This window comes from Brassica rapa, chromosome A10 (assembly GCF_000309985.2).
Source record: "Brassica rapa cultivar Chiifu-401-42 chromosome A10, CAAS_Brap_v3.01, whole genome shotgun sequence".
Classification (NCBI taxonomy): Eukaryota; Viridiplantae; Streptophyta; class Magnoliopsida; order Brassicales; family Brassicaceae; genus Brassica; species Brassica rapa.
This window is the reverse complement of record NC_024804.2, coordinates 10,445,454-10,467,652: the sequence shown is the minus strand read 5'-3', so window position 1 is coordinate 10,467,652 and position 22,199 is coordinate 10,445,454. Positions and strand designations below refer to the sequence as shown.

The following is a 22,199-nucleotide window of genomic DNA, read 5'->3' as shown; positions in this document are numbered from 1 at the left end:
GCATCTTGTAACGTCTAAAGCTCATGAGTACTAGAGTTTCATTCAAGATTAGTATAAATGTGACTGATATGTGAACAAGTGATATAACTTGACGAATTGCCTTAAAGCAACTCTTTTCTTCTATCATTTACGAAATCAAATTAATTTTCTATTCTTTATGGTGACAATTTAAATTGTTCATCTCTTTTATTTACTTTGCTCATCAGTAAAGCTATATGAACTATTTTATTTTATCTTTGTGTTTTCTATAGGGTGAATTGGTTTAAAACCCTAAAAAAATAAAAATATTTATGATGTGACTAGTTTGTGTCTATGGAGAAAGGTATAACATTGTGGGATTTAGGGTATTTAGTTAATTAGGGTAAAAGTTTAGTGTATGGGGTGCAATTTTCCTTTTCTATATCATTAAACTCTTATGAGTTCTAATATTTCTCGGTTTCGAAATTGCTATCATATATTTCCACCATATCTTGAGCATCATAATCTAAATTTTTAAACACATGCTCTGATAAGTATAGAGAAAACTTCAAAAGTATAATATTTTATCTTAATTTATTCATTAGTGAATAAACTTTTTTATACAAAGTCTAAAAGTTGATTAACAAGTAGTTTAGAAATCTGATTATTAGATAAATGCTAACTTACCTAAATAATTACTAGAAAATATTGATTTCTTGTATCCTCAAGATGTTTTGATATAATCGCTCATGTTCTTTCACAATATCCATAGAATTCAAAAGATTAACTTTGTGTTGCCACTTCTCTAGAGTGATCTTTGGGCCTTTGGCTAGAGTCATAACTTAGTACATGTTAAGTATAAAGGAATTCTGTCATTTCTTCTCTAGATATACCAAAATTTCGGAGTAAGAATGATGCACTACAAAAAAAAAAATTCAGTGCCTAGCTTATAACGGTGTATTAGAACACTATAGATTATTAGCTCGATTGGAAAAAAATTCTTGCCATTATGTCAAAAGTCTCCGGTTTAGATGATTACCGGAATAAATCTAATATTATATATTGTAATTTCAGGTTTACAAGTTTCATCCTCAAATTTTCTTATATTCTAAAAAAACTATCGGAATTTCTGCTACTGCCAAATTAAGCGGGCATAATAGCATTCGAGAAAAAAAGATACAATGAAAGAGAAAAGTAACTAATTTATTTTTTTCTCAAATAAAAATAGGTAAACTTTTAATTTACCTGATTGGTAAATTAAGAGATGAGCAGTGTAAATATTTCCTTGTTACAAAATATTCGCCAATGTGTCTCTAGTGTGAGTTTTTTAGCCAGTGGGAAACAATTACTCACACATTTCCAAATCAGCCAGAACAATGCTCTGCTTCTTTCTTTTTTTTTGTAAACTACTCTGCTGATAGTTGTTGTGTCGCACATCTCATCGATCATTCATGCCACAGGTATATATTTTAGTTACCATCTACTATTTTCTTACCTTACATTAATAACTCTGCGTAAGTATCGCGTGTCTGGAGTTTTGTGGAAAAAAGGGGGCAACACTTTTTTGACAAAAAAAAAAATCTAGAGAATGTTGTCTGAACCTTGAGAGATAATTTATCCGTGCTCTCGAATTTTTCTCGAGAAGAAAAAGAAAAGGTTGAAAGTTTTGTGGTCTCTCTGGTCAACATTTTGGTTTGGTTGAGTGCACCGACGTCAATCGCATTAAAGCTTTTGGATCTGGCCGTAATCATTAGCACCAACTCTTCTCCTTTTGTGCTGGCTCCCTTTTTTTTCCTCAAAACGTGTGTGAAGTCATTGTTTGACGCTTATTCATTGAATTGGTCTCGTTCGTTCTGGGCAATTGCATCCAAGTCAGCTCCAAAATTCGATCAGGGTTGTTGATTTTTCCTTTTGTCAAAGTTTAGATCTTGATCGAATTGAAGAGCTATAGAATCGTTCTACTATTATTGCATTGGGAGGCAATTTTTGATCTGAAAGCATCCATTGGTCTTTGTGGAGTATCTGATGAAATGAGAAGCAAGGAATGGGTAATCAGAATCGGGGTGGTTTACTTTTATGGTTTATTCTCATCTCTGGGTTCTTGGTGATATCCTCCTTGGAAGTGAATTTAGATAAAGATGAGCCTTTTCTTACTCCATTCGTGGCTCCATCAACAGGGATGGTCAATGAACCAGTAGTAAGCACCTGCCCTTTTGTTTGCTTATTTTAACATTATTGTTGTAGCTTTTAAAGTTGTTTGTTACACTGTTTGATAGGTAGAATCATCATGGGCGAAGAGTTGTTGGCAAGATTCAGATTGTGTGAAGGAAGCTGTTGCAGTATTCAATTTATGTTTACCAGCATCAAGGGAGCTATTTGGTTTCAAGCATTCCCATCTCAAGCAGACTCTTCTTGGTTGTATCCAAGAACAAGCAAAGTTGAATGGTCATAACCTCAAGTATCTCAAGCTCTTACCATATTTGTTGGATACTCCAAGGAGAAATCTAGCTTCTAGACCTGTCTCCCTTTCTCCTTCCCCTTCCCCTTCTCCTCCTCCTAAGCGTAGTCGAGTCCCACCTACTCGATCAAGATCCCCATCTCCGAGCAATTCTTTTTTTCCACCATCAAGATCTCCACCTCCTGCTAAGAAAACAGCTTCTTCATCTGCCAAAAGAAAAGAGGAACATGAGAAAACAATCATCATCGCGGTTGTTTCCACTGCTGTTTCAACTTTTCTGCTTGCTGCATTGTTGTTCTTATGTTGCACCAGGGTTTGTGGAAAGGGTTCAGGAGGCCGGAAAAATGATGAACGGCCTCTTCTCAGTTTAAGCAGTAGCGATCACTCTGTTGGTAATTTTATATATATCCACTTTCTTATCTAAACAGAAAATCTCTTAAACTATATATGAGCATAAAAAAAATGCTTTGTAAATGTTATCAGGTTCCTCCATCAACTATGGTGGTTCTATCAAAGGAGGTAATCAGTCCTTTAACATTTACTCTAACCAAGGAAAGATGTCTTCTTTCGATGGAAGCAACTCCGACACTTCTGATTCCTTAGAGGAAAGGCTATCACACGAAGGAATGCGTACTCATGGGCTTCCTCCATTGAAGCCTCCACCTGGAAGAACATCTTCTGCACATTTAGGGAAGCCTCCTTCTGGAAAAGTTGAGCCTCTTCCACATGAACCACCCAAGTTTCTTAAGGTATCCTCAAACAAGGGTTCTCATCATACTCAACCGCCAGTTCCACCACCGCCCATGCCATCTTCTGCTGGTCCTCCACGACCACCTCCTCCAGCTCCTCCACCTGGTTCTGGTGGCCCTAAGCCACCTCCTCCTCCTGGACCAAAAGGACCACCTCCTCCTCCTGGACCAAAAGGACCACGTCCACCTCCACCCATGAGTCTTGGTCCAAAAGCTCCTCGACCGTCTTCTGGACCTGCAAAATCACCATCAGATGATGATGGTGCTCCCAAAACAAAGCTGAAGCCGTTTTTCTGGGATAAAGTGCAAGCCAATCCAGAACATTCAATGGTTTGGAACGATATAAGATCAGGGTCCTTCCAGTAAGTCACGGCTTTGGAGTTGTTAGCTTTTTAAATCCTCTTGAAGTTTATTACCACATATAACTTATTTTCTTATGCTTTTACAGGTTCAATGAAGAGATGATAGAGTCGTTATTTGGATATGCAGCTGCAGACAAGAACAAAAACGACAAGAAGGGAGCCGCTGGACAAGCTGCGCCACAGTTTGTTCAGATTCTTGAACCAAAGAAAGGACAAAACCTATCGATTCTCTTGCGTGCTTTGAATGCGACTACTGAAGAAGTGTGTGATGCACTTCGTGAAGGTATAAACCTTTTTCTTTTTTCTTTCTTTCTTCTTCGATGTGTTTTGTCTTGACATAATCCTCGTCGTATCAGGAAATGAGCTTCCTGTAGAATTCATTCAGACTCTGTTAAAGATGGCCCCAACACCGGAAGAAGAGCTAAAGCTTAGATTATACTGTGGTGAAATAGCTCAGCTGGGAACAGCTGAACGATTCCTGAAAGCAGTAGTTGATATCCCTTTCGCTTTCAAGCGTCTTGAGGCACTCCTCTTCATGTGTACACTCTATGAAGAAATTGCCTTTGTTAAAGAATCGTTTCAGACACTGGAGGTAGGCTTCTTAGTCTTTCTTAAGGAACTTTCTCTTGCTTCTTATCTGTTCTAAATGCATCTTGTTTGGTGTGTATATGGGAAGGTTGCTTGTCAAGAACTTAGGGGAAGTAGGCTGTTCCTGAAGCTCCTAGAAGCTGTTCTTAAGACGGGAAATCGAATGAACGATGGTACATTTAGAGGTGGCGCTCAAGCTTTTAAGCTTGACACTCTTTTGAAATTAGCAGATGTGAAAGGAACCGATGGGAAAACAACGCTACTCCAATTCGTTATTCAAGAGATAATCAGAACCGAAGGGAGGAGAGCTGCGCGTACCATCAGAGAGAGCCAAAGCTTCTCCAGTGTCAAAACAGAAGATCTAATGGCAGAGGAAGCCTCTGAGGAGATGGAAGATAGTTACCGCAATCTTGGACTTCAGAAAGTCTCAGGCTTGAGCAGTGAGCTTGAACATGTGAAGAAATCAGCAAACATCGACGCTGATGGTTTGACAGGGACAGTTCTTAAAATGGGCCACGCCTTGTCGAAGGCTCGAGACTTTGTCAACTCAGAGATGAGTTCAGGTGAGGTAAGTGGGTTTCGTGAAGCGCTTGAGGATTTCATTCAAAACGCGGAAGGAAGCATTGTGTCGATTCTAGGGGAAGAGAAGAGGATAATGGCTCTGGTGAAGAGCACAGGGGACTACTTCCATGGGAAAGCAGGGAAAGATGAAGGGTTGCGTTTGTTTGTGATTGTACGCGATTTCTTGATAATCTTGGATAAGATCTGCAAAGAAGTCAAAGGAAAACCGGTAAAGATGGCGAGAAAACAGGGCTCAACAGCTTCAGCTTCTTCTGAAACTCCGAGACAAGCACCATCGTTAGATCCTAAACAGAAGCTGTTTCCAGCTATTACAGAGAGACGCATGGATCAGTCTAGTTCAGATTCAGACTAAACAAAAAAAAAAAAAATACAAGCTTTGTTTTGTTACGTGTTAGAGGTCAGGTTTTAGTAACTGATGATCAAGCACAAAAAGAGCATTTGAGTTTAAAAGCTGGTACTGACATTTTCGGCCTTAGTTTTAGAAACAGAGTTTTCACTTGTTGATTCTTGTTTGTAGAATAGTTACTACTCCTTGTGTGTTTGCTTTTGTAACATTATTATTATCAACTACACTATATATTCATTTTGAATTGAAACCAAACAACCCAACTTTTGAATAGTGAATAATGTTTTTGCAGAAATTAATTTATATCATGCTCATTTTCGTAAAACATTTTCATATTTACACAAACTAAAAACAAAGATGTCCAACAAGCAACATAAAGAAACATAGCCACTACTACTACATGTGATCTATATTAGCTTTCTGTTTTTTTTTTTGTCACAAGTGATCTATATTAGCTAGTACACGTTTATTTTATATGAAAGCCAAAGAGAAAACAGAGTCAGAGATCGACTTTGTCCTATTTATTGTGTTAAGGAGACCTAATCTTCCTGAGCTTTTGAAGGACCAGACTTCTTGGGGAGAAGGAGGTTGTGGATATTGGGCATCACTCCTCCATTGGCAATAGTCACATCTCCAAGAAGCTTGCTTAGCTCCTCATCGTTTCTCACGGCGAGCTGGATGTGACGAGGGACGATACGTGTCTTCTTGTTGTCTCTCGCTGCGTTTCCAGCCAGTTCAAGTACCTAAACAGAATCAAACACAAACATGTTTCAGCCTCAACAACAAAAACTGGATGCTTTCAATTCTGTTTGGTAATAAGATTAAACTACCCAAAAAAAATGAAAACTTTATCAAACCAAAGGTTACCAATTAACGGATAAATTACTAAAATACCCTAAATTTGCATGGCATAATCGTAATATAAAAGAACCATAGATTGACCATAGATCACGCAACACACAGAGACGTAACCGATACGCCTATGCGATGGGACGAGATTATAATCACCTCGGCGGCTAGATACTCGAGGACGGCGGCGAGATAAACCGGAGCACCAGCTCCGACACGTTCGGCGTATTTACCGGCTTTGAGGAATCGAGCGATACGACCCACCGGGAATTGGAGCCCCGCCTTGCTGCTACGAGACGTTGCTTTCTTCGCTGCACCCGATCCGAGAGTTTTTCCGCGACCTGCCATTTTTTTAACAATCAAGGAGAGCGAACGAAATTTGAGATGAATCTTTTGGCAATGATCGAACGTGGGAGATAACGAACCTGCGTTAGGTTTTATATTGCCCATGTTAAATAAAGTTACTGGCCAATTATATTAGAGTACGCGGATCGTTGCTTTTTGTACCGTTGATGCTTATTCAATGAAAGGCTACGATTTGAATGTTTTTCTCCCACCGCTTGGTTGTTTTGTTTCTTTTACTTTCTTTGTTTCGAACTCGTATCAATGATATGACAGGAAATTTCCAAAATATTGAAATTATTATTATTCCATTAGGACATGTTATGGGCTAGACAAATCGAAACCGAGTTACCAAGTTAACTGGCCAAGTATGGGCCTAAAAGTCTAACAAACAAGTTCAGTAGGCTTCACTTTGAGCTTAGAAAAGAAGTTTCATTTAAATTTGATAATAATTAGCCCCCACCCCAAAAATGTTGAATATAGCAACAATATATTTATGAACTGTTTCCAATTTTGTTTTACAAACGGCATCAGGTGTCAGCCCGCTCGATTGAACTCATAGTGAACTCGGATCTTTCATGAGTTAGTTCAGCTCAGCTCATTTATTATACAATAATTGGTGCCAATGCAACTAAAGACACATCTATCTAATCATATACTCCTGCATTAAGTAAACTATTTTGCATGACCCTTTTGCCCCTGCAAACTACATCCCCTATGTTTTGCAGCCGCTATGTTGCATGTCAGATCGCTTCTTCCTAACCATTGGATAATTCTATGGTTCGTGCATTTTCGAAAAGAAAACTAAAGAGTCCCATTTTTCCTTTAGGCTTCAATTTTTAGCATAAAAACGCATTCAGATGATTGAAATCCCACTTCCGCCGAAAATGTTTGCCGTTAGTGAAGAGCCGTTGGGCGACCGTATCAACTCGTACCACAAAATCAAAATTGTCGTTTGAATCTTTCTTACACTGTATTTTTTTCTTATTATTTTCTTCATCTAACAATTTTAAATGATTTTTACCAAGTTAGATTTGAACTAGTTTTTCTTGTTCTATTGAATTTATTTAATTTGTTTGATTGATGTCTGCCTAAAAAGATTTGTTTGATTGCATAGGAGAAAGTTGTGTTGAAAAGGAGCTCATGAATCAAAACATATTTTTGGTGAGCTTGAGATTATTAATTTCAACACTCTCTTCCGATTAATTTCAGAATGTTTTTTTATAGAACTTCAGCTTTATCAGATCTTTGGTGTTCTTGTGAGTTTATATGTTGTATGATAATATTTTTTACATGATATATGATTTGTTATATGTTACATGTTTTGTTAGCTGGCACATAAGATGACACCGAAGAATTCATAACTGTTTGATATGATGTTACAAAAGACTTGATGTTAACTGATATATGGTTTATTTAGTTGATAAATGGTTTGCTAGCTCGTACATTGTTTGACACTTGGTTTATTAGCTGACAAATGGATTGCTAGATGTCTATGAATTAATATGTTACATGATAATTTGGTTGTTATCTGATAAACTTTTTGTTACTTGGTACATGTATTATTAGTTGATACATAATTTGATACCGAAGATTTGATAATTGGTTGGTATGAAATTACAAGAGACTTGACGTTCATTGATACATGGTATGTGTAGATGATAAATGGTTGAATAAATAGTTTGTATTTTTTATACTAAGTTTGTTAGCTGACAAATAGGTTGATACTTGGTGTGGATTAATAAGTTGTTATTTGATACATTATTTCTTATCTCGTACAAGTTTTGTTAGGTGTTTCGTAATTTTCCGGAACCGTAATTGGTGACAGCTGAAAGATTATGAAAGAAGATTGATGGCGACGTCTTTATGTAGAGGAACCACGTTTTTATCGGATTGGTTGTTATTCATAATTTTTTTTGGGGTTTATGTATTTGTTTAAGAGAAATTACTATTTATATGCTAACATTTTATATAACAATTAACATTGTATAGTAACTTTCAATACTCCAACACGATACACATATATTTAGACATAGAAAAATTTAAGTAGACATAAATATATTTAGATCACTTAATGCAAACCATTAAAATACATGGTGTATTTTTGGTCGTTAGCGTCTAATACTATTTTTATATTACATATTTTATATGTTGTCCCATGCATATTAAATGATATATACTATTATGCATTAGCGGTTACACATTACACTAATTATCATTTGACCACAAATTAGTTTTCAGCTAACATAATGTGTACCCGCTAAATTTTAGAGTTACACGCTATGTAAGTTAGGTAACGTATGTCAACAACAAATTTAACCGTTAATATATATTGGATATGTAACACATCATATTAGCTGCTATAGAATATCTTATAACGTAATCTCAACTTCTTCTTCTTCTTCAATATATAGCATTTTTAACAGTCCATGCTTTATAATCTCCATGATATATTCACTTGTCTCTCCCTCTTCTCTACAATCTTTAATTTCCTTCACTCTTTCTAATTATAAGAAAATAAATAAGCCTAATACACATCCAATATATTCTCAAATTTTTATCAAAAAAAAAAAATATTCTCAGCATCGATCCACCATTGATGTAGTTTCTTGCAGCTTACATGATATATTTGCTATTGTTTTGATTACAGTGAAAAGAAATATCAGAAACTGTATAAAATCTACTCTTTTTCCACTAGATATTTCAGTGAAGCGTTTCTTATGGTCAGGTCTAGGTCAGAACAACTCTTCGCTGAATCTCCTTCTGCATATCTTCTCTGATAAAAAAGGGTATTATCGTCCGTCCAGGCCCAAAAAGATAGCTGACTTTTGGAATTTATTACACAAGGGCATTTAGCTAATATGGATCTCTATTGGGTATATTACACTTAATCTCTATTTATTATATGAGCTTCAATATATAAATTCGAACTCAGATCATCTAAATCATAAGTTAAACGAGGTAACTTGTGATCTAATATAAAAATAAATAAAATACTAAAATAAACTTTATAATAAGTTTTATTATATTAAAAGTATAATTTCTATATTACTTATCTATGTTTTATAAAATTTAAATGTAAAATAAAGTATTAAATTAGATAATTACAAGTAATATATAAATTATCTCTTAGGAATATTGTGTTTTACATTTTACATTACATATATATATATATGAGATGATGCGTGATATAAATATACAATTTCTTAACTTGATTTTTTGTTAAAATATACAATTTCTTACAAACATTACATTTTTAGGAAAAGAAAAACAGAAATCAAGCATCTATCTATACTATTATTTGAGAAGTAAATTTTTTTATTTGTCATGTTCTTCATAATTTTAGGACGAATCATTAGTTTAATTAAATAATTTTAATTAGACTGCTTAAATTCGTTGATATCTAATGTATACATATATAATTTATAAAATTTATATAAAAAATAATAGAAAATGTGTTTGGAAAAAGAAGATAATTCCATGTGTTTATTATGTGTTTATCTACATCTTTCTTTCTTATTTCTTTTTAATTTTTACAATTAGTAGTATATTGAAAAATATAATAATTAGGTTTATCATTATACTAAATATTTAAAGTAGGCTTATAAAATTATTTTAGTATAATGAAAATTTATTTGTTATTATTCAGCTGCAAGAATAAAATTTATTTGTTATTTAAGTTCAAATTTAATATTTTTGTCAGAAATGTTTATTTGTTTTTATTTCTCAAAATATTTTTATTGGAAATGGAATTATCTTTTTAAAAATATTTTCAAAATATCTGCCTCCAAAAGAGATTTTTCATAAAACTAATTTTTTATACAACAAGTACCTTATAAATTTTTAAAATTAACTCTATTAACTTTTATTTTTTAAGAATTTCACAGAGTTGTAACTTTGTTTAACTTAAAATTTCTGTAAAACAATGTTATGAAACGAAAAATGTGATTCTATTTTTAAAAATAAAAAAAAATATTTTCCAAAATGATTTGTTTTAGTTATCCCATATATATTATTTGAGAAGCATTGCAACATTTTTTTGTAGCCACATGTCATCACTAGAATGATTCTTAGAATCCTTAGAGAAATAGGTTGGTCCATCTAAATATATAATAAGCTTTTTATTAAACTCCAATAAATACATTATTAAATGTGTTTCATTATTTCCTTAAATAAGATTACGGAATAGCTTAATGTGGCTAAAGTATATATAACAATTAATGATTTTGAATAATAAAGATTTGATAAAAATAAGTGTGTATTATAATTATATTTGTTTAATTTTAAGCTATTAAAATAAATTAAACAAGCATAGTAACTATATAATAAAAACTTAAAAAATTATTTATATATTATATTTTGAATTTTTAAAAACGAGTATAAATTACTAAAACTGTTAAAAGTTTCACATTCAAATTTTGTGATCTATGATTTAAAACTTTTGTTATGACGTGATACAAATAATTAAAAAATAATATAAGTTGAAAGTCTCATTTAATAAGTATCAAAAATAAAATATATATAAATATATGTATCGTTTTAAATTAAACTATGTGCCATATAAAAATATATAAATATTTTCATTTTGAAATTTACTTTGAACATTGTTTTGATAAAAAATTTGGAAAAATATTGACAACTTTATTTTTTTAAATATTATAAATTACTTAAACCATTAATCCCACAGTGAAAATTTTGTTATCACTAATTTAGACTTTTTGCTATAACATATACAAATAATAAAAAAAAATATGATCAAAAAGCATCATCTAATGAATATTAATATTAAAATATACCATATATATGTTACTATCATTTAAATTTAATTATATATCATATCAAATAGAAAAAACATTTTTTCGATTTATAAAATTTATTTATATGTTCGCACCAATTTAATTATATAAGTAGTAGATAATGACTTTTTAATTATTAAATATATATTTATTTATTTCATAATATGTTATAAACATATAATATATAAAATAATTTATATATATAATGTTTATTTCGCGCAAGGCGCGGGTCTTAACCTAGTAATTATTAAAATTTGAAAGTCAAAAGATGATTTGAAAATAAGAAATTATAATTTTATAATGAAAAAATACTATATATATGAAAATAGCAGTTTCTATTTTATAGGAGAAAATAGAGATTGACTATAACATAGTTTTCTTTATTATAGCATTTAGAAATGAATATAACAATAGATAGGAAATGTTCATATCTTATACATTATATATTAATGTTTTCTTTGTCAACATGGTTACTTTGTTTGAGTGTTTATTGAGTTATTATAGGAGGTATTTCACAATATAATTATACAGATATCAATATTTTTATTTAGTTTGATTAAATTTTTTTGACAGCTTATTTTAGTTTGATTAATATAATATGTAAAATTGGGTTCAGTTTAATATTCTTGTGCTTTTGATTTATTTTGAGATTTTGTAGGTTTTTGTAATTCCAAGAATTTGGTTTAGTAACATCACATTATATTAACAATTATATATTTGTTTATTTAATTAGATAATTGTTTATAAATTAATATAGTAAAACATGTTAAATGTATGTTGTTATCTAAAATAATGTTTTTAAATCAATAAAGCTAAAAATTAAGAAATTTAAAGATTAATAAAAAATATAAATTTAATTGAAACATTAAATTTATTGATCTTTAAACTAATAATACACTTATTAATAAGTATTTATAAAAGAATTAAGCTCGTATGTGCGGACAAAACACCTAGTTGAATTTTTAAATTCATCATCATGTTATGATTTAGCTCGAATAAGAAGGTGAAAACGTTAAATATCACCAAATTATAATATACACTTTCAAATCTATACTATTATTTATGAAGTGATTTGGCTTATGTGTCAGCTTTTCCATAATTTTAGGTTTTTTTGTTTATTTGTCAAAATTTTAAATAATTTTAAATAATTTTACTTAATAATTTTACTTATTATTATGTTTTAATTGCTTTTAGTTATTAGTTATTTAATAACTTTATTTATAAAGTGATTTGGCTTATGTATCAGCTTCTCCATAGTTTTAGTTTTTTTTAATCAAAATTTTAAATAATTTTACTTAGTAATTTTACTTAGTAATTTTACTTATTATTATATTTTAATTGTTTTTAGTTAGTAGCTTTACTTATCTGTTATATTTTTAAACTTATCTATTATATTTTTAAATATTTTTAGTTGGTTATGGTAAATAATTAATTAATATAAACGTATGATAAGCATAATTAATAATCAATAGTCATAATAATTTTAATAAATAGTTTTATAATATTTATATAATTAATAATAAAAAGTTTTGAAAATATTATGATAATTACATGTATAATCCACATAAATATTTGATATTATCTTATTTATTAAATTTTATAATAATAATATTATTAATATTTTTTTTGGGAGATGAGGATTCGTGCTTCGATTGACAAACATAATTTTATTTAATTTGATTAATATAATATGTAAAGTTGGTTTCGGTCTCTTAATATTTGTATGCTTTGGGTTTATTTTGAGGTTTTGTAGGTTTTGGCAATTCCAAGAATTTAATTTAATAACATTACTTTATACTAACAATTATAGATTTATTTATTTGATTAGAAAATTGTTTATAAATTAATATATTAAAACATTATTAAAGATAACAAAAAATTTTAAAATAAAAATATTAATGTTGTTATCCAAATAATGGTTTAAAATAAATAAAAATTAAGAATTCAAAAATGTTAGTATAAATTTAATATTTGATTTAATTCTTTTATCTCTAAACTACTAGTATATTTATTAATAAATATTTATAAAATAATTATGCATGCATGTGCGGGTAAAATACCTAGTAAATAGGATGAAATCAAACGAAAAATAAAGATACAAAGCAATTGACACGTAAGGACGAGAAACCGAGTCTTTAACCAAAACAACACTTATATTGTTAAGGTTATACCAAAATCTTTGTTATTTTCAATCTCTTTTTTTTTGTCAACTTGTTATTTTCAATCTGACATATTAATTTATACAGGCATATAAAATGAATGCTTTAGCAGTATAGATATGGAAAGAATTGGACCCCAACCTATATCCAATTCCAAATATGAACAAAACAAAACTATACAAATATGGAAAACGTTTCGAATCCAATTAAGTTGTATTTATAGAAAGGTATCGGATCCAAATTAAGTTATATTTTAAAGAAAAGGTATCGAATCCAATTAAGTTGTATTTTATAGAAAGGTATCGAGTCCAAATTAAGTTAATGCGTGGGAACTATCTACTTCCTTATAAAAGGAGAAGCTGGTGTGATGATCACCAGGTATCAGTAGAGATAAAAGCCCTATAAAAGAAGTGGAGGTTCATACCTTGTAAACCAAGGAATAAGCTTCCCAAAATACACACACTTACAGAGCACATGTTCTCGGTGGCACTATATCAGCACGACACTTATAAGTGATAAATTCTGTTCTGGTATATAATTATTCCAGGTTTATTCAATACAAGATTCACTTCCGTATTTGCAAGAATTTTAATCAAACTCGTAATTTTTTTTTCAAATGATTATAATCTAGAGCACATTCCAATAATATGGATCCAAGGTTGTTTTCAGTTGCTCAAAGCGTTGCTAGCGTTGATGCTTTATATTCTCTTATTCAAGCGGATCCATGTATTCTTCAAAAAGTCGACGTTTTACCTTTCGTCCACACACCTCTCCACGAAGCTTCATCCACTGGGAAGATAGATTTGGCAATGGAACTTATGATTCTACAGCCATCTTTTGCCAAAAAATTGAACAAGGATGGGCTTAGTCCCTTGCATCTCGCTGTCGAGAACCAGCACGTTGAGTTAGCGCAAGATCTAATCAAGTTTGATCCCAGTCTTGTTCGTATTCGAGGAAGAGGAGGTATTTTAGTTATATGCTCCAAATAAATGTTATTAAAAAATATATTTGAATCAAATAGTATATATAAAAGTACTTGATGATAGATTTAACTAACGACAGGTACAACACCTTTGCATCTTGTGGCGGAAAAAGGCGACGCGGATCTTCTTACAGAGTTTCTTTTTGTATGTCCTGAAAGCATTAGAGATGCAAATGTTAATGGAGAGACTGCTTTACATATCACGGTTAAAAACGATAGACACGAAGAGCTCGAAGTTCTGAGAGGCTGGATGCAGAGAATGCTTATAAGTGATGCTTTATCCACTGAGAAACACGTCCTGAACACACGCGATCGTGACGGCAACACAGCCTTGCACCTAGCGGCATACAAGAATGATAGTAAGGCATGTTCTTGCCCTTCTTTTGTATAGTGAAATGGTCGAAAATTCACACTCTATTTCTTAAACTATCTGCACTTAAATGGTTGGATCCGTATTCACGGTTAGGGTGTTTAAATATGCTATTGTGATATTAGATACTTAGATAGTATATTTGGAATGTGACCCAAAATGACCATATACAATTAGTAATACACTTTGGCTATTAAGTCTTATAATGCCGTTTAATATCATGTTAGCACACTTCTTTATATAATATATTAAAAAGATGAACATATAATCTCTAGTATTTAATTAAGAGGGTATAGAGTGATTTGATTTGAATGAGTTAAGATAATTTTAGCTGAATTAGAGAATTCCAACTAAAACTATGATATTAAAAAATTATTTTATATAAAATTTCAATAAAAACACCTCAAAATCACTAGAAATCTCATAAAATCCATTACCTTAAACGATTTTAAAATACATTCTAAATAAAAAGTTCAATAACTTTCGGTTCTAAAATACTTCCTAATATTCAGGTTTGAATAACATCAGATTTATCATTTTAATATATACTTCATATATTCTAGATTGAACACACCCCTTTGGTACATTTCTAAATTATTTGTAGAGTGGACCTCCTTTTAATCCACAAGTTCTCATATTCTTTGAATCAGTTGTGCTCTAGTTGTCTGATAAATAGTTGTCGGGAAATACATATATACAGGCAGTGAAAGAGCTGTTGGAATGCATGTCACTGAACCGCAACATCCAGAACAAAAGCGGCATGACAGCCCTTGATGTCTTACGAGCCAATGGATCTCACGTGAACATTAAAGAAACAGAGAAAATCATACAACATTCCGGGGGTAAGACCAGGGACTCTGTAACCACGGTTAACACAATGTCTGTCTTCCTAAAGACACCCGTCTCTTTCTGGGAACATTGTTCGACGGGATTGGCACGATATAAGAGTAATATGACAGACGGAACACGGAACGCTCTTCTCGTGATAACAGCTTTGATAATCACCGCTACTTATCAGACCGCGGTTCAACCGGATGATGATGAGGATTTCATCAAAAGCAACGATGTCGTATCCAAGATTGTGCTATTATGGGGATTCAATACAATAGCCTATTTCCTATCTATGGCCTTGACTTTTATACTCATACCAGTTGGTGGAGCATACACTTGGTGGTATATATGCATTACGTTACCTCTCGATTGTTCTTATGTACTTTCGACGTACATGAAGTATAATCTCCGGCCGAATGAGATCCCCATATCGCTCATCTATATATACGTGATCGTTATACTCGGATTTCTCGTCGGTCTGCTTGTATTCTACGTGAGGTGGAGGCGGACCACGCGGAAGAGTGCACCGGAACCCAAACGTGAGCTGATTTCCGAAGGCTTCAAGACCGTGGTTTAAACTTTTGAAGCATTTATATAATACCATTGCTTCGTTGGACTTCGTCAGAAAGTTGTGAAAAATCCAATAATAAATACCACTTGTGTGTGTGTTACAAAAAAAAAATATATACATATATATTTCATATTTATCACTTGTGTAATAAAGTCTTAAAATGCAATGAAGGATTCATATCACTTGTATCTTTATTTTATGTGTTTGCAAATCACTTGTGTGTTATATTATAAATAGGTTCCACCCATGTATACTATAGGAAAGATAAACTGATGAAGGGCTCTTCAAGTGCGCCTATAATAAAATAAGTTTGGCTCAGAATCTGTATGGTTGACCAAAAGAAACCATCTTGAGTTCGATAGAATAGGCAGCACTGGTGAAAGACATGATTTAAAGAGATGAGTGATTGGATGTCCCCCCTCTCGAGAGTTTCCATCTGTTAAGTTCCACTACTTGTGAGACAGTGGCAAGATAATTAAATTCCCAAGACTGCAGCAAGGGCTGAACAAAAAACTTGAATCCGAAGAACCGAACCGAATCCGATCTAAAAAACAATATCGAATCCGAATTAAAATTAGTTAAATATCTGAACAGATTCAAAATTTTGGTAACTACATATTCAAACCCGGCTCTAACTAAAGTATTTTGGGTATCTGAATATATTTGAAATATTTTTTAATATATTAATTATTTTTAGATTTAATATATAAAATTTGAAAATATATAAATAATACTCAAAGCACCAAAAATACTTGAAATATCTATTGAGTATCTATCTAAATATTCAATTCAAATCAATTTATATGTTAAGTTTATGTATTTTGACATACACTTTTCAAAGTTATATGTAATATATTATTTTATGTTTATATTTTAAGAAATTTAAAGTATATATGAATTTTAAAATTTTAAAAATAATTTAAACGAATTATTCAAACCCAAACCGAAATTTATGAAACTGAAATCTTTAACCTCAAAAATCTGAAATCCGAATAGATCCGAACCGAATCAAATGGATACTAGAACGTCCACCCTTACCTGCATGTATGACCTGTTAATTTTATCAAGGGATCCGAAGAAGATTATCATGATAAAACTATACAGAAAGTGTCTGATCGTAAACTGACATACAACAAATGGCTTACACATGCGAAGGCTATTATCTTAGAAAAATACTTGTTCAATCAAGATTGGTTATTGTAAAACTAATTATTTTATTGTTTCCGTATAAGTTGGTGAAATTTCTAGTTCTAATCAGTTTTGAGAAACCATATCTTTTAAAAATTAATACATAGGTACCATAATTAAAGCGGGTAATGCTGGATGGAGTGTTAAGTTCTAGAGTCAGTCTGATATCTGAGCTTAATCATCTACACACATTTGGTAATGAGGGAGAGGACACCTAGACCGCAGTCTAAATCGTTTTCTCAAAATCAAAGATTAAAACTTCCCAAATCTTAAATTTTATAATCCGAAACGCCTGTTATTTATGATAAGAAAAGCATAGTATTGTTAGAGCACCTAGCACTGTCCCGAAAACATAAATTTTTGTATATTCCAAGTCAATTATTTTGTATCGTATAATATAAAGTTGGCTCACTGATTCATAATAAAACTTAATTAGAACCCGTTCTTGTTGTTCTTCCTAAGCAACTTCAAGAGCAATCAGTTTGATTGGTGATGTATTGCCCCATAAATTAAATAAGGACAATGCTTCGACTCCTTTCTAGTTGAACTGTTTCTTAAAAATTCTCCGCTGCATGTTTTGACGAGTCAACAAATGTCTTTCATCAGACTCAAGTTTAGTAGTCCTTTCATACGTTGCTACCTCTCAATCTCAACTCCAATGCTACCGAAGCTCCTACAGGTCATAGCTAACACCATTAAAAGAATAAAACTCAGCTTGTAAAGACTTTGCCTTTTCATCATCATCTGCAATCGTTTGAGCCACTGTGAGATAATAAAAAAGGAAAAGAAACGTAATTAACAATAAAGAGAAGCAAACATCACATGGAGAAGAAGCGACTAAAATTACAGTTTTAAGTATATAAATTTAACAAATCTTACAAATAAATTAATATCATGCGACCTTTCCACAAATTAAATTTTTTTATGTTTCTTTGCTTCTCAAAAATCTATAATACAATGAGGCAGTTGCCTCAACTGCCTCATTTCTGAACCGCCACATCAGCGATTTGTGGAACCCACGTCTTATTATTATTTTTAAGTGTTTTGTTATGGGCTTTGTCTTTCGGTTGTGTTATAGATTATAGATTTTTTCGTGGGCTTCACTGGCCCGTAACCGTGTTCATTGGCGTCGACTTCTTCTTCGAGATTAGGGTTGTCGTCTTCTTCGAGATCTTTCTTACGAGAGCGCTTTCTCTTCCCGTGTTTTGTTATTACTCGATCATTATGAACCTAAGCACGATCTCTGCCGTTGTCGCAATTCATCATCCTATAATGTATTCTTCAGCTTCCTATATATCAAGATCATCTATGGCGAGTTATCATTTGTCTCAACAACTTTCTTCTCCACTTTTTCTCTTCGTTTAAGTTTTGTAACTTCTTCACGAAAATAGCTTCATCAGATGCCCCCTTCGCTAACACCGCTGTCCCTAACGCTGTCGTCGCTAACACCGCTGTCCCTAACGCCGCCGTTGCTAACGCCGCCGTCGCCTACTCTATGGTCAACACTCTCCGCCTCGGTAGATCCGCTCAGTCCATTGTTGGTCGCCTCATTCGGTTCTGGGATTCTCGGAACATCAACAAAGGCGGTGAGTTATGTTCTTCTTTCCTACTTTGTGTAATTTTGCCTTCGTAGCGATTCCAACTTTAACTCTTGACAATTTTCATCTTGGATTTCCTTTCCCAATAAGTAGTATGTGACTAATGGTAGTCTGTTACTACTTATTGGGAAAGGAAATCCAAGATGAAAATTGTCGAGAGTTAAAGTTGGAATCGCTACGAAGTCAAAATTACACAAAGTAGAAAATAGGAACATAAACTCACCGCCTTTGTTGATGTTCCGAGAATCCCAGAACCGGATGAGGCGACCAACAATGGACTGAGCGATCTACCGAGGCGGAGAGTGTTGAACGTAGAGTAGGCGATGGCGGCGTTAGCGACGGCGGCGTTAGGGACAGCGGTGTTAGCGTCGGCGGCGTTAGGGACAGCGGTGTTAGCGACGGGGGCACCTGATGAAGCAATTTTCGCGAAGAAGTTACAAAACTTAAACGAAGAGAAAAAGTGGAGAAGAAAGTTGTAGAGAAAAATGATAACTCACCATAGACGATCTTGATATATAGGAAGCTGAAGAATACATTACAGGATGATGAATCGCGACAACGGCAGAGATCGTGCTTAGGTTCATAATGATCGAGTAATAACAAAACATGGGAAGAGGAAGCGCCCTCATAAGAAAGATCTCGAAGAAGACGGCAACCCTAATCTCGAAGAAGTCGACGCCAATGAACACGGTTACGGGCCAGTGAAGCCCACGAAAAAATCTATAATCTATAACACAACAGAAAGACGAAGCCCATAACATAACACTTAAAAAATAATAATAAGGCGTGGGTCTCACAAACCGCTGACGTGGCGGCTCAGGAATGAGGCAATTGCCTCATTATATTATAGATTCTCTAAGTCCACAACTCGGACCAAGAGTCTCTTTATCTAATATACCATAGTATATTCAAGGTTTGAAAACCTTCTTATAATTCTCCATTATATATACAAATGAACATTCATTTGCATTTTTATTGTGCGACAAATTGCATTTGTTTTATTTTATGCTTTATAAGCAACCCACTTGGACCTCCATTTCTCATTCAAACTAACTTCAATTTTGACATGAATACACTATTATATAGTGTCAAACATTCGGTTATTCCGACGAACGTCTTCGCCCGAAAACTTACCAAAAAATGATCTAAAACCATTTCGTCAAAAACGAGTTACAACAATCCTCCACATGAATAGAAATGACTCTATACACTAGACGACTCGACATACTTGACTTCATAGACAAGACTCGACAAGACTCAACTAAATACTTTTGAGAGTAGAAACGAAAAAATCCACTGCATGATGAGTTGGTAGCAATTTTCAGCCTTGAACCAGTCATTGTTAATAGCTATCGGATTTACTCGGCCAGGAGGTGGCCATGATGTCTTGAACCTCCCGGGCTTTGGTGTAAACCTAGACAATCTATAACACAACTTCATTCTCTCATAGAACTAGGTTCTCTATTGTGTTCATTTTGGCCGTGAACAGTCCTGGTTACTCATGAGTGAACTTGGAGAATATAGTAATTCCTTCATTCTTCTAGAAACGGCCCCATTTCACACTCACAAGATGATTTTCCATCAGTTTTGTTTAGAGGAGTATCATGTACTACTCCATTCATATCTCAAAACAATGGACACAAATCATTAAAAGCTAATGCTTATCCTCTATTCCTTACATGTAACAATGTTTAATCATCATATGAATTTGGTATGGACCGAAGTCTTACAGTGCTTTGGTCAGATTTAGTTTGACTTAGTTGTCTCCTTGAACCTATTTCTTGGAATCTCCAGCCAGTTAGGTAGAGTTACCTCCAAATCTCATTTTAATTCACAGGCTACCCATTCATTTAGATGATATAACAATTTGATCTCATGACACACCTTTAATATGGATCCTAGGTTGTCATCACAGTGAACATAATCCCTTGAGATTTGTCGAGATCAATTGTCTATTGACTTTTGTCATTTTTTTCAAGATACAATTAATCATTATACACAAAACTCAGTGTATGATACTAGTTTTTTTAAAAATAAAAATTATATTGTGATAACTATTACTAAGTTCATTCGGCCTCTTGCCAACAACTTTATATGGTAAGCAAAGCTTCCCCACATTTCTTGAGATAACTCAAAGTATGCATATTTGCATTTAACATCTCTTAAGAGTTTAGAAAGTTAATCTACAACTCCTTTAGATTTAAATGAATAAAAAATAATTTTGAAAATTATCACAATTTTCTTATAAAGATGTATTTCATTCTCAGAAATCACATTTTACAAACAACTATCTTCATAGTTCTCTTAAGTTGATTTATAAATCCAACTTATACATGATTTGAATTTTTCCAAAACATATTTTTGCTTTTTTAGCAAATATACATATCATTATAAGATATTATTTGTACCATCAAACCACCATTCTATATGGTTATTCTCAACCATATTGACTATAGAAACTATAATACACATGTCAGTTTCCGTCATATTGGTTTTAGAATTTTCATTGTTTTTAGATGGTCAATCCTTTTACAAATTGCATTTAAGCATTGACGGAAATATAAATGTTTTAATTAGTATCAATAAACATTTTTATTTTCTATGGCAAACAAATTCATATGTGGCAGACCTCTCCCAAACTTAATTTGAGGCGTCGACTCACACAATCAATTTCCATCCATACCATTTGATCTCTTAAAGATCGAGATTTTATCAATCACTTTGGTTTAGCTATATTGAAATATGGGTATGTTCACTAGGAACCAAACCCATATTAATATACTACTCAATACCAAATATGTGACTAATAAAGTTTAAACAATAACTCCACAATAACTAATCCAAGAAAACATTTTATAACATATTGTTTTACTAATTAAGTACCAATAGTTAGATCTTATTGGTGAGATAGCCAATTTTGGAGACAAAATGAAAAATATAGCATATGATTTGACATTATTAGATCTCATAGCATTTTGTTCATTTTCTTCTAGTTTTCTCCTTTCTTTAAACCAGTTGCCAGTAAAAACATCCAAAAGCATATGTCATTTAAATAAAAAATAAATAAAAATGTTATTAGAGTAGTGGTGGTTATAGCATCCACGTTGATTATGGTGATAGTATATAAATAGAATAGACCATGTTAAATGGCATAGTTTATGTTAATGAAATTATAAAATGATATAAATATATTAATATATTATACATATCCAAAATTAATAAAATTAAACTCAACTTCAACCCAAATCTTTCAAAAACTAAACCCAAAACACTAATTATTAAACCTATAAAAAATATAAATACTAACCCAAATATCAAAATATGCACATAGTACATAATATTAAGTAGTATCAAAATAGAATAGTAACAAAAGAAATAGCATAGTACATATTATTTAAAATTTTAAAATAGTTATGATTACAGGAAGTGAGGTAGTGCTTACCCCAACATCAACCCAAACCTACAACAAA

General features: G+C 32.3%; 3 protein-coding genes and 1 long non-coding RNA gene across 4 annotated transcripts; 3 read left to right on the top strand and 1 right to left on the bottom strand.

Annotated features, from left to right (window-relative positions):
* The first annotated feature begins 1,070 nt into the window (after positions 1–1,070).
* Positions 1,071–5,298, top strand: LOC103844918 (formin-like protein 5). The gene is made up of 6 exons (XM_009121746.3): positions 1,071–2,155; positions 2,235–2,808; positions 2,900–3,527; positions 3,614–3,810; positions 3,884–4,119; positions 4,204–5,298. The coding sequence occupies exons 1-6, from the start codon at positions 2,003–2,005 to the stop codon at positions 5,047–5,049; spliced, it is 2,634 nt and encodes an 877-aa protein (XP_009119994.1). The 5' UTR covers positions 1,071–2,002; the 3' UTR covers positions 5,050–5,298.
* Positions 5,299–5,357: 59 nt separating this feature from the next.
* On the bottom strand, positions 5,358–6,321 carry LOC103844917 (histone H2A.6). The gene is made up of 2 exons (XM_009121745.3): positions 6,052–6,321; positions 5,358–5,786 (listed from the first exon to the last, which is right to left on the bottom strand). Exons 1-2 carry the CDS (start codon positions 6,238–6,240, stop codon positions 5,583–5,585), a joined length of 393 nt encoding a protein of 130 aa, XP_009119993.1. The 5' UTR covers positions 6,241–6,321; the 3' UTR covers positions 5,358–5,582.
* A 4,846-nt stretch (positions 6,322–11,167) lies between these two features.
* LOC117129282 lies at positions 11,168–11,786 on the top strand. Its single transcript, XR_004452985.1, has 2 exons — positions 11,168–11,580; positions 11,614–11,786. It is a non-coding gene; the product is annotated as an uncharacterized LOC117129282 (long non-coding RNA).
* Positions 11,787–13,344: 1,558 nt separating this feature from the next.
* LOC103844916 (ankyrin repeat-containing protein BDA1) lies at positions 13,345–16,168 on the top strand. The gene is made up of 4 exons (XM_009121742.3): positions 13,345–13,719; positions 13,821–14,152; positions 14,252–14,535; positions 15,242–16,168. The coding sequence occupies exons 2-4, from the start codon at positions 13,837–13,839 to the stop codon at positions 15,947–15,949; spliced, it is 1,308 nt and encodes a 435-aa protein (XP_009119990.1). The 5' UTR covers positions 13,345–13,719; positions 13,821–13,836; the 3' UTR covers positions 15,950–16,168.
* The last annotated feature ends 6,031 nt before the right edge of the window (positions 16,169–22,199 follow it).